This window comes from Cryptomeria japonica, chromosome 9 (assembly GCF_030272615.1).
Source record: "Cryptomeria japonica chromosome 9, Sugi_1.0, whole genome shotgun sequence".
NCBI classification, from domain to species: domain Eukaryota; kingdom Viridiplantae; phylum Streptophyta; class Pinopsida; order Cupressales; family Cupressaceae; genus Cryptomeria; species Cryptomeria japonica.
In genome coordinates, this window is record NC_081413.1 from 369440769 (window position 1) to 369455058 (window position 14290).

Sequence of the window (14290 nt, forward strand, 5' to 3'; positions counted from 1 at the left end):
CCGCTTACCATGGTGGACAATGGAGACGCATACATAAACACATTAAATATAATGCAAATGGTCCCTATGGTTGTGTATCACTTTTTGTGATCATGAAATTTTAAAAGTGTTGAAAGTGTAACAGTGGCAAAGAATGAAGATATCAGAAAGATTAGCCCCAACATCTTCAACTGCGATATAAACAAACAAAATATGAACCATCCACTTTACATATAACCGACATTCACTATCTTGTGGAAACTCAAAAGAAACCCTACAAAATACTCACCCTAAGCAGTTTAAATAGTAAAATAAAACTTCGATTATGAGGCAAACAGATTATGCATGCAGTGGCGAGGAGTGGCATCCAAAAAAATGGAACTGCTCGCAAAATAAGAGATATAATGCTGCTGCTTTCGATAATCAATACGAAGAAGGAGGAGTGGCATCGAGAAAAATGGAACTTTCCCAAAAATAATATAGATTATCCCAAAAACCCTGTGTAACAATGAAAACGGTGTGATACAAAACAAGCTAAAAATCAATACGAAGAAGGAGTGGCATCGAGAAAAGTGAAACTTTCCCAAAAATAACATAGATTATCCCAAAAACCCTGTATAACAATGAAAACGGTGTGATACAAAACAAGCTAAAAACCAATACGAAGAAGCTTAAGGTGAGATTAAATACTCATATCTTCCACGGAGTGTGCTTCCGAAAAACTTGGCTATAAGAGCCAAAAGAATATTAGCCAATCATTTACAAGTAAAATAATTTTTGTAAATTATAAAGTTAAAAAACATGCATCTATATTATATATAAAATTAAAAAAATTTAAAAAAAGAAAATATTTTGTTTTCATTGATCTAAATAATTTTATTTAATAATCATTTAAACATGACAAATGAATTTTCATTACAATAGTATTGCCTAACGACAAGTACTAATAAATAACCAAATAATATTTTAAGTACAATTTTACCCAAATTATTTTAATTCAGGTCACATGAGTCGCTAACGAGCCTTGGGAATGAAAATCGAAGGAACAAAATAGCACCTAATCAGATCACATGTGATGTTGTTTAATTGGAGTGAAATTAAGAAATTTAATTTATAGAATTCATTCATAGGACCAAAGGTTTGATTAGAAAAATCAATTTAATGGCATTATTTTTTTTTATGTATCCTTATATAGGTATCAGTCTTTTAATCTTGTTATCCCTTGGGCGAAACAAAGCAAAGATGAAGATGAGAAGTGCGGCATTGTCGAATGCTGTTGCTGGTAGCACTGGTACATCTTGCTCTTTATCTTTCTTTCCTCCACGGATGCATCAATGCAACACAATTTCATGCCGTCCAAGATTTCTCCCAAGTAAAATTTCACTGTCTTATTCTCACTCCATATGTGTTGCCTGTTTAATGGAAGAATAAAACCATGCTTTGTGGTTGTAAATAAAATGAGACAGTTTGTATTCAGAAATTTTGGCGCTATCAACCAACGATATCAAAGTGGGTACCAACATAGAAGTTGACGGAGCTCCATGGCGTGTAATGGGTATGCACATTTTTCTTTTTTCTTACTCATAGATGGGGTGCCTATTTATTATTAGCACATACTAAGAATTCATATCCTACAAAATATTTGAGAACCTTCTCTTAGCAGGTTCAAATTTTTTGGAAACAAACATGTCAACTATTGCAATGTCAGGTTTCTCATTTATTGTGAACATATTGTGTGAGGCTCAAGTGTTCTGTTTATGTGAGTCTGCTACCCTAAGAAAAGCAGTACTTTCATCAATAGAAGAAAAGGAAAATATCTTAAAAAAACAAAACTAACGTTATGACTCAGGCTTAGGTTTTATGGTTCATTCTTGACTTTATATTTTCATTTATTAAGCAATTCAAAATTGGCGTTCCAATATAATACTCAGAAACAAATCGATTTTACTATTCGCAAATAATATCCTACGAGTATATTTTGATTCGGGCATGTTTATTTATTTTTACTGTCGTACTTTCTATGTGTGGTGTTTTAAGCCAGACAAATGCCAGTTCATCTGTGTGGAATCTTGTCAATCAGAGCCGAATTAGGTGAATCCCAAAAGGCAGATTGGATTAAGGTTTTAAATTTTCAGACCAAGGTAAGTAGATTGTGCACTGAGAAAATCAACCCTAACCGTAAAGTAGCTTAAAATGAAAAATCCAAGCAGAATGGCAGATCTAAGTACACTTATATAGAAATACATACTGTTGAAAATACGAATAACGGATACTCACAAATCTGAACTCTCAATATTGCATCCATCTTTTTACTAAAACTGAAAGAATTTCATTGCACCGGTTCAACACTCAAATATGCACTCTCTATTTGCTTTCTCTATCTTTCTTATTTCAGTGTTGTGCCCTACCTCCCTTTTATAGAACAAGAGAACTCCACAGTTTGCAAATGAAGGATTGCCATCTTAGTGGATTGCCTAGGCTAGAAGAAAAAGTAAAGCAGACAAGCAACTAAAGAAAATAATCTCTTAGTTCCAAAATATGAAAATCATCTTCTTTCATAATTTAGAATCCAATCTAAATATAAGAAAAGCAAACAACATGGTTTTACAAAAAAATAGAAAAGATTCGTTCCCAGTTAAAGAGAGGAAAAGCTAAAACAAAAACTAAGAACTGATTGCTGTGCTGTATTTGGAGAGTGCACCCTTCTAACATAGAACAATTGCCAAGCAATAATTATAGAAAAACTAAAATTCTCTTTGCGAGGAAGGCATTCTCCATCAAATCTAGTCTTTCCTTCAGTATATCAAACTTCCCTTTCGCTAAGGGCTTTGTCAAAATATTTGCAACCTGCAAATATTTACTCCTACCGGTTGGTGGCAATGCTTAGCTTATCTCACAACAAGCATGGAATACATCATAACCCTTTGGGATAAGATAGTCAAAGAAGTTAAAGGCAGTTGGTTGAAGGTCTATACCGGATGACCAAAGTGAATCATGAGGAAGCCTTCGGTATATGAAACCAAAGATATGAATTGGATCAACAAGAGAAGGCATGATGAGCTACCGGGACAAAAAATGAAGGATAAGTAGTGATGAGTTTGCCACTTTGGCAAACCGGTTGAGATGAGGTTCGAGCTAATGAAGAAGAAAGGAAAGGCTTAGCATTTGCAGACATGGTTTCATTCCGGGATGCTGATGTCAACCGGGATGCTGATGGAGATTGGTGTTGCCACAAATGGAGATAGTTGAAGATTGCTGGCATGGTGTTTTTATGGGTGTTACCAGTATGCAGGCAGGAGTATTGTCAACCGGCAAACATATCTACCGGTATGCTAGAAGGTTTGCATAGGAGATTGTTGACGTGTTGTGTCAACCAATAGGTAAGGCAATCAGTAAACCAACAAAGAGACATAGTGAAGGACTCTCATCAGATGGAGATGTGCATAGTGAAGTGCATGGCATGAAGGTTAATCGGTTACTGTATAACTAGTAGGGCAAGAAGATCGGTAGTATCAGGTAGATACCGGTAGTGTGTGTTTGGTCAGTGCCTGAGCCTGAACCGACATAGTGAACTGAGGTGGACGTCGATGAAGTTGACACGTGGTCTCCAGGTGGCAAAGGTGCAGTGGTAGATAAATGGTGCGTCGGTGAGGTAGTTGCCAACTAAGTCCATGTTTAATGCAGACTGCGAAAATCACGAATGAGTTGCAGTGGATTGCGGCTCAAATCTGATCAAAGGACAGAGATATGATTCTTTGACATCATGTTCGAAGCAGGATAGTTGATCGAGGAGTTGATCTGGAGAAAGGAACTGCTAGATCATTTAATGTGATTGACATAAAGCAGGGTTGGTGATCAGTTTGCAAGTTGCCAAGTTTAGTAAACGGGTACAAAAGGGAAGAGATTTGGCGGTGCTGTCTGATTTGTTGCAGGTTGTCCATCTCGAAGATGAGATCCGATTTGATCTGCTACGAATTTGGGTTGGTGGAGAAAACTCTAGGTGCGTGAAGTTGAATCCCCATTTTTGGCGGGAAAGCATGAATATAAATATGCAGACTAAACATCTATGTTTGTGATGAAGGAGGTCGGATATTGGATGCCGGATGTGAGTGAAGAGTGAAAGACAGTCTGAGTGTTTAAGTGCTGAACCTTGAAGTCACTGAGAGTATTGGAGAAAGAACCGGTAAGAGAGGTTTAATTGGTAAGAGGGGTTTAACCGGTAAGTGTGATGAGCAAGTATTGATCTATCTGTTGGAGGGCAAACTGCTGAAGTAAAGGCAGATCAAGAACTGAGAGGAAGAGCAAGAGGAAGATCTGGCAGACAAGACTCAATCCGCAAGGTTTAGGGTTTACTGGTAAAACTGCTATAGAGCATAACTATCTGTCATACCAGCAGAGATTGTACTAGTAAGGAAGAGTGAGTGAAAAAGGAGATCCGGTAAGGCAGAAGCTAAGTAGAAGAGGATTCAGACAAAGAGAGAAAGGTCCCGGTAGAGCAGAGGCAGAGTGATAGAAAGAGGATCAACCGATAAAGCAAAAACAAAGCATGACGGTGAATCAGACTGTTGAGGATTCAATCGGTAAGTTAGAGGGAGAGTGAAGGGAGATCCGGCAGACCTGATGCAAAGAACATAGAGCATCAGACAGAGATATTTGTGAGCGTTACAAAGCTCATTTGTAACAAGGTTATTACTATTGTATTGATAGCATTCATTGTATTTCATTGAGTGGGTGCTCGGTGCAGGGGTTGGTGCTCCTTGAGTTGGTGCTCAAAACATATTAGGGGTTGGTGCTCCTTGAGTTGGTGCTTAGAATAGTTTAGGGATTGGTACCCCTTTGGGTTGGTGCCCCAAACATTGTAATACTATTGTTTCATTGTGAGACTGGATTGGAGCAGTAGACTCCAACAACATTTCTCACCAAGGTTTTTTCCACTTTGGATTTTCCTCGTACATCTGGTGTTGTGTGATGTGTCTTTGTGTGTGCTTGCTATTTGATCATTTCCTTTATCTTACCGGTATACTGACTTAGTCTTTGAATTACTAACCGGTACACAGAGTCAGGATTTAAAAGGCTCAAGGTTGTTGATAGCCACTGATTCAGCCCCCCTCTCAGTGGTATCTCGTGTTTTACAATGCTAGGGAAATGTTAGAAATTGGAAATTCTGCGTAACCTATGACAATTTGAAAGAATGGTGGAGGGAGGGCTTAGAGAAGCATCAAGGATCAGCAATTAGAGATTCTGCATGGCTAGTTCCAAAGTAGTAGAATGGAATGGGAAACTTTGAAACTCGGAAAATGAGACATATACAAGGATTTCTCATCAGGGTTTTGAGATTGGGGCCAGTAGAAGGAGAGGACTCAACTCAGTTGTAATAACCCTGGCAATTTGTTTTTTGATTTTTTCAATAAGATTACAATGCAAACACAATAACCCGTTAAGGTTAGAGAAATAAGCCAAAATGACTGAAAGGGAACCCTTCCACCTTTTGTTCACCGAGAGCCCAATCTGGGAGGGTGAGAGCATACGGTGGTCCAAGGATCGTTAGCACCATAAACTGAACTGAAATTACAATGCACAGGCGGCAAGCCAACCCCTTCTGCTTATCTAGTAGGATAGAAACTAAACTACTTGGCGGTGAACCAGCCAAGGAAACAACAAGGAATTTCAACACAATCACTCTACCGCTTATGCAACGGGAGGACTTATACAAAGCTATCACTCTACCGCATATTTCAGCGGGAGGACAATATCACTCAACCACTTACTTAGTGGGAGGACCAAAATTACAAAAACTGAATTACAAACAAAAAGGTGGCTAAGCCAGCCTCTTCCACTTTGCAATGGGCAAGCAACATTCCAGAAATGGTTAGTTGTACTACTATGTAACCTTACAATATAGAATAATAAGATTATAAATTATGTCCAATACATATTACAATAATAAACAGCAGTCAAAATAACTTCTAGTAAGCCACTACAGCTGAATCAAATCTGAAAGTCAATAATGCACAATTCCAGCTTCAACCGGCAACACCAAAATGATCATAACACACTCAAAATTAAACGGAATCACGCCAAATCAAATGCAAATGATAGATAGAACCTGAACGATGGCACAATGATCACAAAATCTGCACTCCGGACTCTTTAACACAGCAACACACATCCCAATGCAGCAGGGAGGGGGCGCCACAACTGCAAAATTCGACCAGCAAGATAAAATTCATTTCAACACGCTTTCACCTGCCCTTTTGAGGAATTCATCGCCCAAGGTGAAGCCAGAGACTGCATCAATACCCACAAAAAGTTATTCGATCAGCGGGGAGCAACGAGCAAAAGATTGTTTCAGCCTGGATGCCACAGCAGCAACCCAATCACACCAAAAAACTCAAACTAATAGCAGACCAGCAAAACCACACTCCAAAACACTCTCTAACAATACTGAGAATACATGAAAACAGCTAGGTACTGTCTCTCAAGTACGAAACTGCTGCTTAGCTAGGAAGGCACACTTCGAAGCTCAGATTTCAGTCACCAAAGCGGCAGCGTAACGGTGTATTTTCTCCAAGAGAACCAAATGATAGGCCAAGCACCTATATTTATAGATTTTTCCCTTTGAAATTCAAATGCAAATGTCGCCCAAATTGGTTTGAAACTCACTTCATTTCATTTTCATGTTCCCTCAAGACATGGCACCCACTTTACCTAGTCTTCCTAGGCAAAAGTTCAAACTTTTCCTAGGTGAACACTTGCAACATAAAAAAAATAATGCAACATGAAGTGTTATATTATGCTCAACGCCATCTGACTTAGGAAATAATAATATTAACAACAGATATATATTTTTTTCCCTAAGTCTCCCACAATAAAATTAATCAGTAATAAAATAATTAAATATTAAACCTTAGGATAAGGAAATAATATTCAATTAAATATCTTATAACTCCAATACTGATTATCATCAAAATCAAGGATGAAACTGAGCAATGAGAACCATTGAACTAAACTGGATCAGAGCCCTGCCCAAGACTGCCAAAAATAGCAATGCTCAAATTGCCACTTACTAAAAATAGTAAGTCATGAAATACTGCTCCAAAAAACATGATCTTCGCACCCAGAGAAAGCTCGGTATTTAACTGTACCATCTAGTTAGCCAAACCCTAACTTACTAAAAATAGTAAGTTCACACTTCACCGTAGAATCAAATGCATGTTATGCCACCCTGAAGTTCATGAAAAACCCAGAAGGAAACCATAACAGAACTAAAGAATTCCCTCCTGACAACCCCTAAAAAGCTTGTGCAGAACTCCACAAAAGTAGCAAACCCTAATTCTCCTTTCCAAATAGCCTATGGGTCTCCAGAATAGGCCACTGGATCACTGAATGAACATCACTGAGAAGGGGGGATCAGGGATCGGAGCTATTGCTTGACATATGCTAGGGAAATGTTAGAAATTGGAGATTCTGCGTAACCTATGACAACTTGAAAGAATGGTGGAGGGAGGGCTCAGAGAAGCATGAAGGATCAACAATAAGAGATTCTGCATGGCCAGTTCCAAAGTAGTAGAATGGAATGGGAAACTTTGAAACTCGGAAAATGAGACTTATACAAGGATTTCATCAGGGTTTCGAGATTGGGGCCAGCAGAGGGAGAGTACTCAACTCAGTATTGAGTAAGAAGAAACCTTGAAACTCTGAATTCTGTAAGGCCTTTGGATCTGACCTCATAATATATGTAACGTGCAAAATTCAAATTTAGGCTTTAGCACCAATTTAGGTTAGGCCAACATGTAAAATTCAAATTAGGCCTTGGGGTCAATGAAGGGTTAGGCTGACTTGTTTTATGTTTTAGGTGTGCAACATATAAAACGTGGGAAACATTTCATCTTGGGATCATCCATTGTCACACCATTTTTATCTTTTGGAGCATTGGATATTGGTATAAGAGTACGGAAACCTTCTGGTTCTTGAGGGCATTCTCTCTCAAGGATTGTTTTGGGGCTTCACCGATTTGTAGGAAAGTTCAGTTGCTCCATTGTTTACAGACTTTGCGAGTAAATCACAAGATGTTTTGGCTTGCGAGCGACCCGAGGGTTTACTCGTGTGTGTAGGGTCTTTGAAAACTCCCGAAAACTCGCCCTAACTTGCAAGAAAATCGTAAGGTAGCCCTTGTGTGGGAAAAATGATGGCGATGGACAAAAAAGTCACAAGTACCCTCACTCTACGCTTACATAAATTCATAATAGTTATTACTTATTAGTTAAGAGCTAGCTATTGTATCCAATTCCATTATCCGGCTTCGTATGATGATGCCATTTTGTAATCCATATGTATTGAACAATCTAATTTAATAGAAAACACTTCATTATGGTTTTTAGACTCATTTGATACATTTTGTAATTGAATTTTTTCAAAAAAAAGTGTTTTTATAAGAAATTTTAGTACTTTTTAAGTTGTCGAGTTTTTGCCAAGTCAAAAAATTTGGGCTTGCTGAGTACTCTTGAAGTTCAAGTATGCAATCTATGAGTTGTTTGACGTGTGCATTGTGTGTTGTAGATTTGTAGTTGTTGTTGTAGCTATTGTATTGATTGTCATAAAAGTCCATCTTGCTATAGAAATCATAATTATATCAATATAAAGTTGTGGGAAATTGAGTCAGTTTTGCAAGTTTTCTATGTCATTTTATTTGGTGCTGTTTGATTTAATTTGGTGAAGTTTATCATTTGTATTTCCAAATCTGTTAATATCTTTGAAAAATCTGAGATGGGACCCGTTGACGTGTTTTTTATGACGACGTCTAACACAAAATAAAGTTACCAATGGTCACTTCACTCTCTCTCGACCAAAGTTTAACCGTATGCTAAGATTGCAGAAAGTTCAAACGGCTAACTCCAAGGTTCCTTCATGCAACGGATGTGACTCGGCAGATGTGATTGCTGGTAATCCAAGGGGCCTTATGTTTGGATCATTCTTTCACTTCTTCACTGTGGTTGGAACTTCATCATCGGATGGCAATTTTGTGATGCTGCTGCTTCGAACGGACTAAAATGAACTGAAAATAAAGGGGAAAGGGTTTAGAAGGATCTAAATCTATTCCTAAGGGTAGTGATATCAACAATTAATGTTTTAGTGGACAAATTCCAAATAAACCAAGCTCTGCATCGCCAAGCTCAATTACAACTCCGTAAGAACCAATGCAATCTTCTGGGGATGCTAAAGGATTTTCAAATCGAGAAAGTACATTTGAATACCCAAAAAACGGCGCAATCCAAACGACTATCCACAATCAAACTTAGCACATATTTAGTAGGCTCACACTAACTTTACACTGCAACTTACAATCAACAAGATGCAAAAAGTATGAACCATGAAAATTCATCAAACACCATTACATTTTCCATTGAAATCAAAGCACTATACTACTTCTACTCTAAGTGAGAAAGGCGAAAACCATGCAAGCTTTGAAAAAATAACTGAAGTGGACACCATCAAAGAACAATGTTTCACTATTATTATCTCAAAAATTATTGCAACAATTTCATACAAGTCTCCCTCCTTACAAATGAGGGGGGTCACCCCTTTATATAGGCCCGAGGTCATGATTACATGCAAAACCCTAATTAGGGTTTTCCCTAAAAGTTTCCCCACACATGATGCAACAAGGTGGGAATCAGCAATTAATAACCCATCATGCCCTTATACAATTAATTCAAACATGTCTGAAATGGCATCCATTTGTGCATTAAATGCACTACTTACGTCAAGTTTGCCCAACATACAATGAGTATTCCTCATGTAGACATAAATGCCCATCATTCCTCCATGCGACGGCGACTTGCGGAAGGAATCTGTCATAAAGTCGTAAATATGACGGCTGCATGCAAAAGGTTCTTCATATATTCAACATGCATTGACCGAGCCGCCGCTTAGTCAAATATTCCGATAATGAATGCGCCACCATGCTGCCATTCGAGTGGACCCCACCGTCATATATCCGCTCCTGCACATCTGGAATCGTTGGAGAGAAAATTTGATTCGGGAAGAATCTTCTTGAAGTTTTTGAACTTTCCACACCTTGGAGGAGATTTTCAACACTTTTCCACCATCTCTTCTTTTTTAGGAACTTTCCTAAAATTTAGGACTCGGGTCCAAGAGAGAGAGAATTCTCTCAAGAGTCCAAATGTGCAACAAATTTCGAATTCCAACGAGATTTGGTGCCTAAAAATGGAAATTTTAAAATTTTCCCCGAGGGGATTTCTTTATTTTTCTTCCATTCCTAACCCCTGGATTTTCATGCCTTAGACAATTTTTTGAGCTTTCAAACTTGAGCATGGAATTCACTTTGTCACGGAATCTCCCCATTTCCTTGATTTTTTCTTGACTTAGCCATTTCAACATTCTTTCCTTGGCTAGGGTGTGTTTTTCAACTGGAGGAGGAATTTTGATTTTTTTATATGAATTCCATGACAGAGGATTTTTGGCACCCAACCTCCCGTCCCACGCGCAATCTTGACCTTGGCTTGGAATTCAATGTATTTTCCGTTTTCCATGCATCATTGACTTTAGCGCCCTCCATTGTGCCTAGGCACAAATTGGACTAAGGCAAGGAATTCATGAACTTAAGCATTTTCCAAGGCATATTGAGTTTGGTGCCCTTGGTGAAGCATGGGTGCTGAAACCACTTAGACAAGGATTTTCACATTTTTCCATTCTTCCCTGACTCCTATTTGGCACCCTATCCACCTCTTGGGCGCTAATTTTCTTTGTTGGTGGAATTTCAACATTTCAACGCTTTCCTTGGACACCTTGTTTTAGCGCCCTTGCCCAAACTTGGGCGCTGAATTGACTTGGGGAAGGATTTTCATGATTTTTTCCTCATTCTCTTTATACATTTAAGTATAAGTGGCATTTCAATATGTCTTTTTCCTTTCTTATACTTTAAGTTATATTTCATGTATATATTGGCAGGATGTTTGAGAGTGGTTTCAGATCTCTAGGAATTATAATGCAAATTCTAGGTTTTAGAAGATCTTTTAAATTTTCAGAGTTGTCAAATTTCAGGCCATTTCCGGATCAGGATGACATTTGTGGATTGATTGGAATTTCTAAACTTAGATGATATTGCATGCTTTCCACTTCTGGAATAGGAGTTCCATACTTAACCATTTTTTTTGATCCAACTTGTTTGCCTTCTGACTCTTCCGGATTTAGAAATGATCTTCAGGAACATTCAGTCTTCAGCGTCTTCAGGGATGAACCTGCCAAAATAGATTATCCCAAATAGTAAGTGTTTTAAAATGTTAGGGTTTGGACAAAACAAGTCAGGAAAGAACTTACTAAAAGTAGTAAGTTTGATTTTTGGCAAAATTAGACCAATCCGGGAGGCAGTGAAACTTACTAAAAATAGCAAGTGCTCAGAATTCGCTCAAATTTTTTTTGGGAGGTTCCTTGAAGGGTCCTTATTCTAGTTCTACATTTAGTTTTTCAAAACCCTAAAAGAAACCCCTAAAATCTAGGACTAAAGGCAAAAAACCTAAAATTGACAAAACAAGCCCTAGATTTAGCCAAATTTGCTCAAACGAAACTTAATCAAAATGACTGCCAAACACTAGCAAACTTAGAGAGACTGATGAGACTGCTGCAAAAAGACCCCAAAAACGAAAGCCAAAAGACCGAGAGGGCTTAAAAAGTAGGGGGTCCCCATTTGCAATGGGGCGATGTGTGAAAGCGTCACAACAGGGCCCACCAAATTTTATTCTGAATTTATAGTCAGCTTTAGATATGAAGCCATTGGAGTAGCTAGTGGCTTACAATCTGTTGTTTAAATCTCTTTAGAATATCTTGTGTACTTCTGTTGATAAAGGAAGATATCAACTATATCTTGAGATACCTCAATACCTAGAAAATAGTGCATAAGATTAAATTTCTTCTAATCAAACGAAGAGGCCAACTCTGTCGTACACCTTGCTACAAGCTTCGTATTGCTACTTGTAAGGATTAGGTCATCCACACATAGTACCAAAACTAGCAATGCAAAATCATCAATAGACAATAAATGTCTATGGCATTTCCCCCTTGTATAACCACTTGGAATCAATCACTGACTTCCCTTTTGGTCTAAACACAATCTCCTAAACATGGTTTTAGATAAATTAGTGATACTTTTTTGCCATGGCATATCACTACACTTGCTTTGAATGGTAATCTCCTCAAAATTGAAAGGCTCTACATCAATGATGGAAGATATTTGCAACATAACTAAGAAACTTCCTAGCGGTATTAATCTCTTGAAAATAAGTCTTTGGTTCACTTGCTTGTTCTTGTTACTCTTGCAATTTTTGAGTAAACCATCTAGGCTTGTTGGTTGTGTTTAAACAAGTTTAAAGCTGTTGTTTATTGTTTTCCCAAGTGCAAGTCTTGACTGGGCGTTGTCTAGCTTGTTTGTTCTATCACCTTTGTGGCTCTTTCATGAATGCTTGTAGGTATCAAACAAGGTTTTCAAAGACATTTGTCATGGCAAGAAAAAAAAGTTCTTAATAGAAATTTCCTAAGGTAGGATCAACAATGGACCTAATGTAGTATTGAAGGGTGTACGAAATGTTTGAAAACATACTTTACAATTGCATATTTAGTTGTGTGACTTTGAGGAGGAAGTGTGCACCTAGAAAGAGACAATTTGAAAGGCCATTGTTATGCTTGTATGAGGGGTTGTGGTATGTACCTCATAAGGGAGATTGTACTACTTTAAATCAAGTTCAATATGCCAACTAGGGTGCATGTTTGGAATAGGAAAATGCACTTTATCAAGGTAGGGTTTAGTGTTGCTTAAAGGTGCATGTCTAGGATAGGGGGACACACTTGATAATGGAAATATTTTTAATTTGAAAATAGGGTTCTTGTGCCTATTTCAAAGGTGTGTGTGTGTGTGTGTGTGTGTGAGGTAGAGGTGCACTCCTATACATATAATTTTCTCAAACAAGAATTACAAACTAAAAGTGTTCACTTGAGGAGAAGATGTGCACCCAAACAGGGAAATTCGAATTGTTTTGTATTGTTAGGTGCATTCTTGGATTTGTGGTGCACACCTAATCAAAAGGATTGAAATCATTTCAAAATTGGCTTGCAAAATCTTAATCTAGGTGTGCATAACTAATCAAAGTGCATGCCTAAATATGGAAATTATGGTTTCAAAATTCAAAACTCACCTTGCTTGAAAAAAGGTGTGCCTATCTAAGAAAGAAGAATAGCAATTTCAAAAGGTTTGAATTCAATAGTGGCTGTGAACCTTGGGACTAGGGGTGTGCCTCTTCAAAGATGAATTTAATGCTAATTTTGAATTTGACACATAGGTGCATGCCTGGGAGTAAGGGCATACCTTACTAAAGGAAAAATCAAATGTTCAAAAAAGCATTTATTTGTTGTGCATTTGGGGTATAGGTGCATATCTGACCTAGAGAATTTTCAAATCCAAATATTAGGTGCACATCTAGGGTGCAAGTGTGCGCTTCACCAAAAGGATATTTCAAGTTTAAAAAAATATGTTAACAGGTGCTCACTTGGTGATCTATGCATACTATATAAAGGAAATGAAAAGTGCAATTTCAAAGTTTGTTTCATAGTGTATTAGTGCATAAGGTATGAGTGTGCACCTATCAAAAGGATTTGAAACTTCGGGGTTAGCCATGATTAGAGAAAAAGCTATATAATCATCAAAGTCATCCAAAGTTGCTTATCAAAAAACCTATTATAGCATGCGCTAAAAATATTGGATGGTATTATTAGCTATCACATATTTTGGAGAAAAGAAAGTATTCTTGGCTCTCCTATTTATAGGTGGAGTAATTTATACTTTATAGCCTTTAGTCAGCTATTTTTAGATCATTTATGTATATATTTCTCATCATGCGAGACATGTGGGCATTGAGTTAAGATGAATACCCTTTCCTCAAGCTTGGCAGTTCCAATTAAGAATTGCATGGTGGACTTGTTGTGATGTAATCACACATCGCCCCATTGCAAATGGGGACCCCCACTTTTTTTGCTTTCTAAGTTGGTTGGTTGTTGTCGAGTATTTGCTATTAACCTTTTGTTTGTAATTGCTTAGGAGTTGATCAAGTCTCTTTCTTAAGGATGAAGTGAGGTTCAACACTCCCTTTGCCCAACCAAGGCATAATCACTTCCATCTAATGTTCCTTGACTGTACGGTGTGGCTGGCGAGGCAAGGGAAAAGGCCGTATGGTGGGATGAGGAGAGGGTCGTACGGCGCAAATGCCGTACGGTGGAGTGAAGACTGTACGGTGGTGTGAGG

General features: G+C 37.9%; 1 protein-coding gene across 1 annotated transcript in view; it reads left to right on the plus strand.

Moving 5' to 3' along the window:
- The first annotated feature begins 995 nt into the window (after positions 1–995).
- Positions 996–14290, plus strand: part of LOC131076835 (uncharacterized) — an 83150-nt gene continuing 69855 nt past the window's right edge. Inside the window, exons 1-3 of the mRNA XM_058014173.1 lie at positions 996–1051; positions 1175–1351; positions 1457–1534. Of these exons, the coding sequence (XP_057870156.1) occupies positions 1222–1351; positions 1457–1534 (208 nt within the window). The 5' untranslated portion in view covers positions 996–1051; positions 1175–1221. The remainder of the gene's footprint in view (positions 1052–1174; positions 1352–1456; positions 1535–14290) is intronic.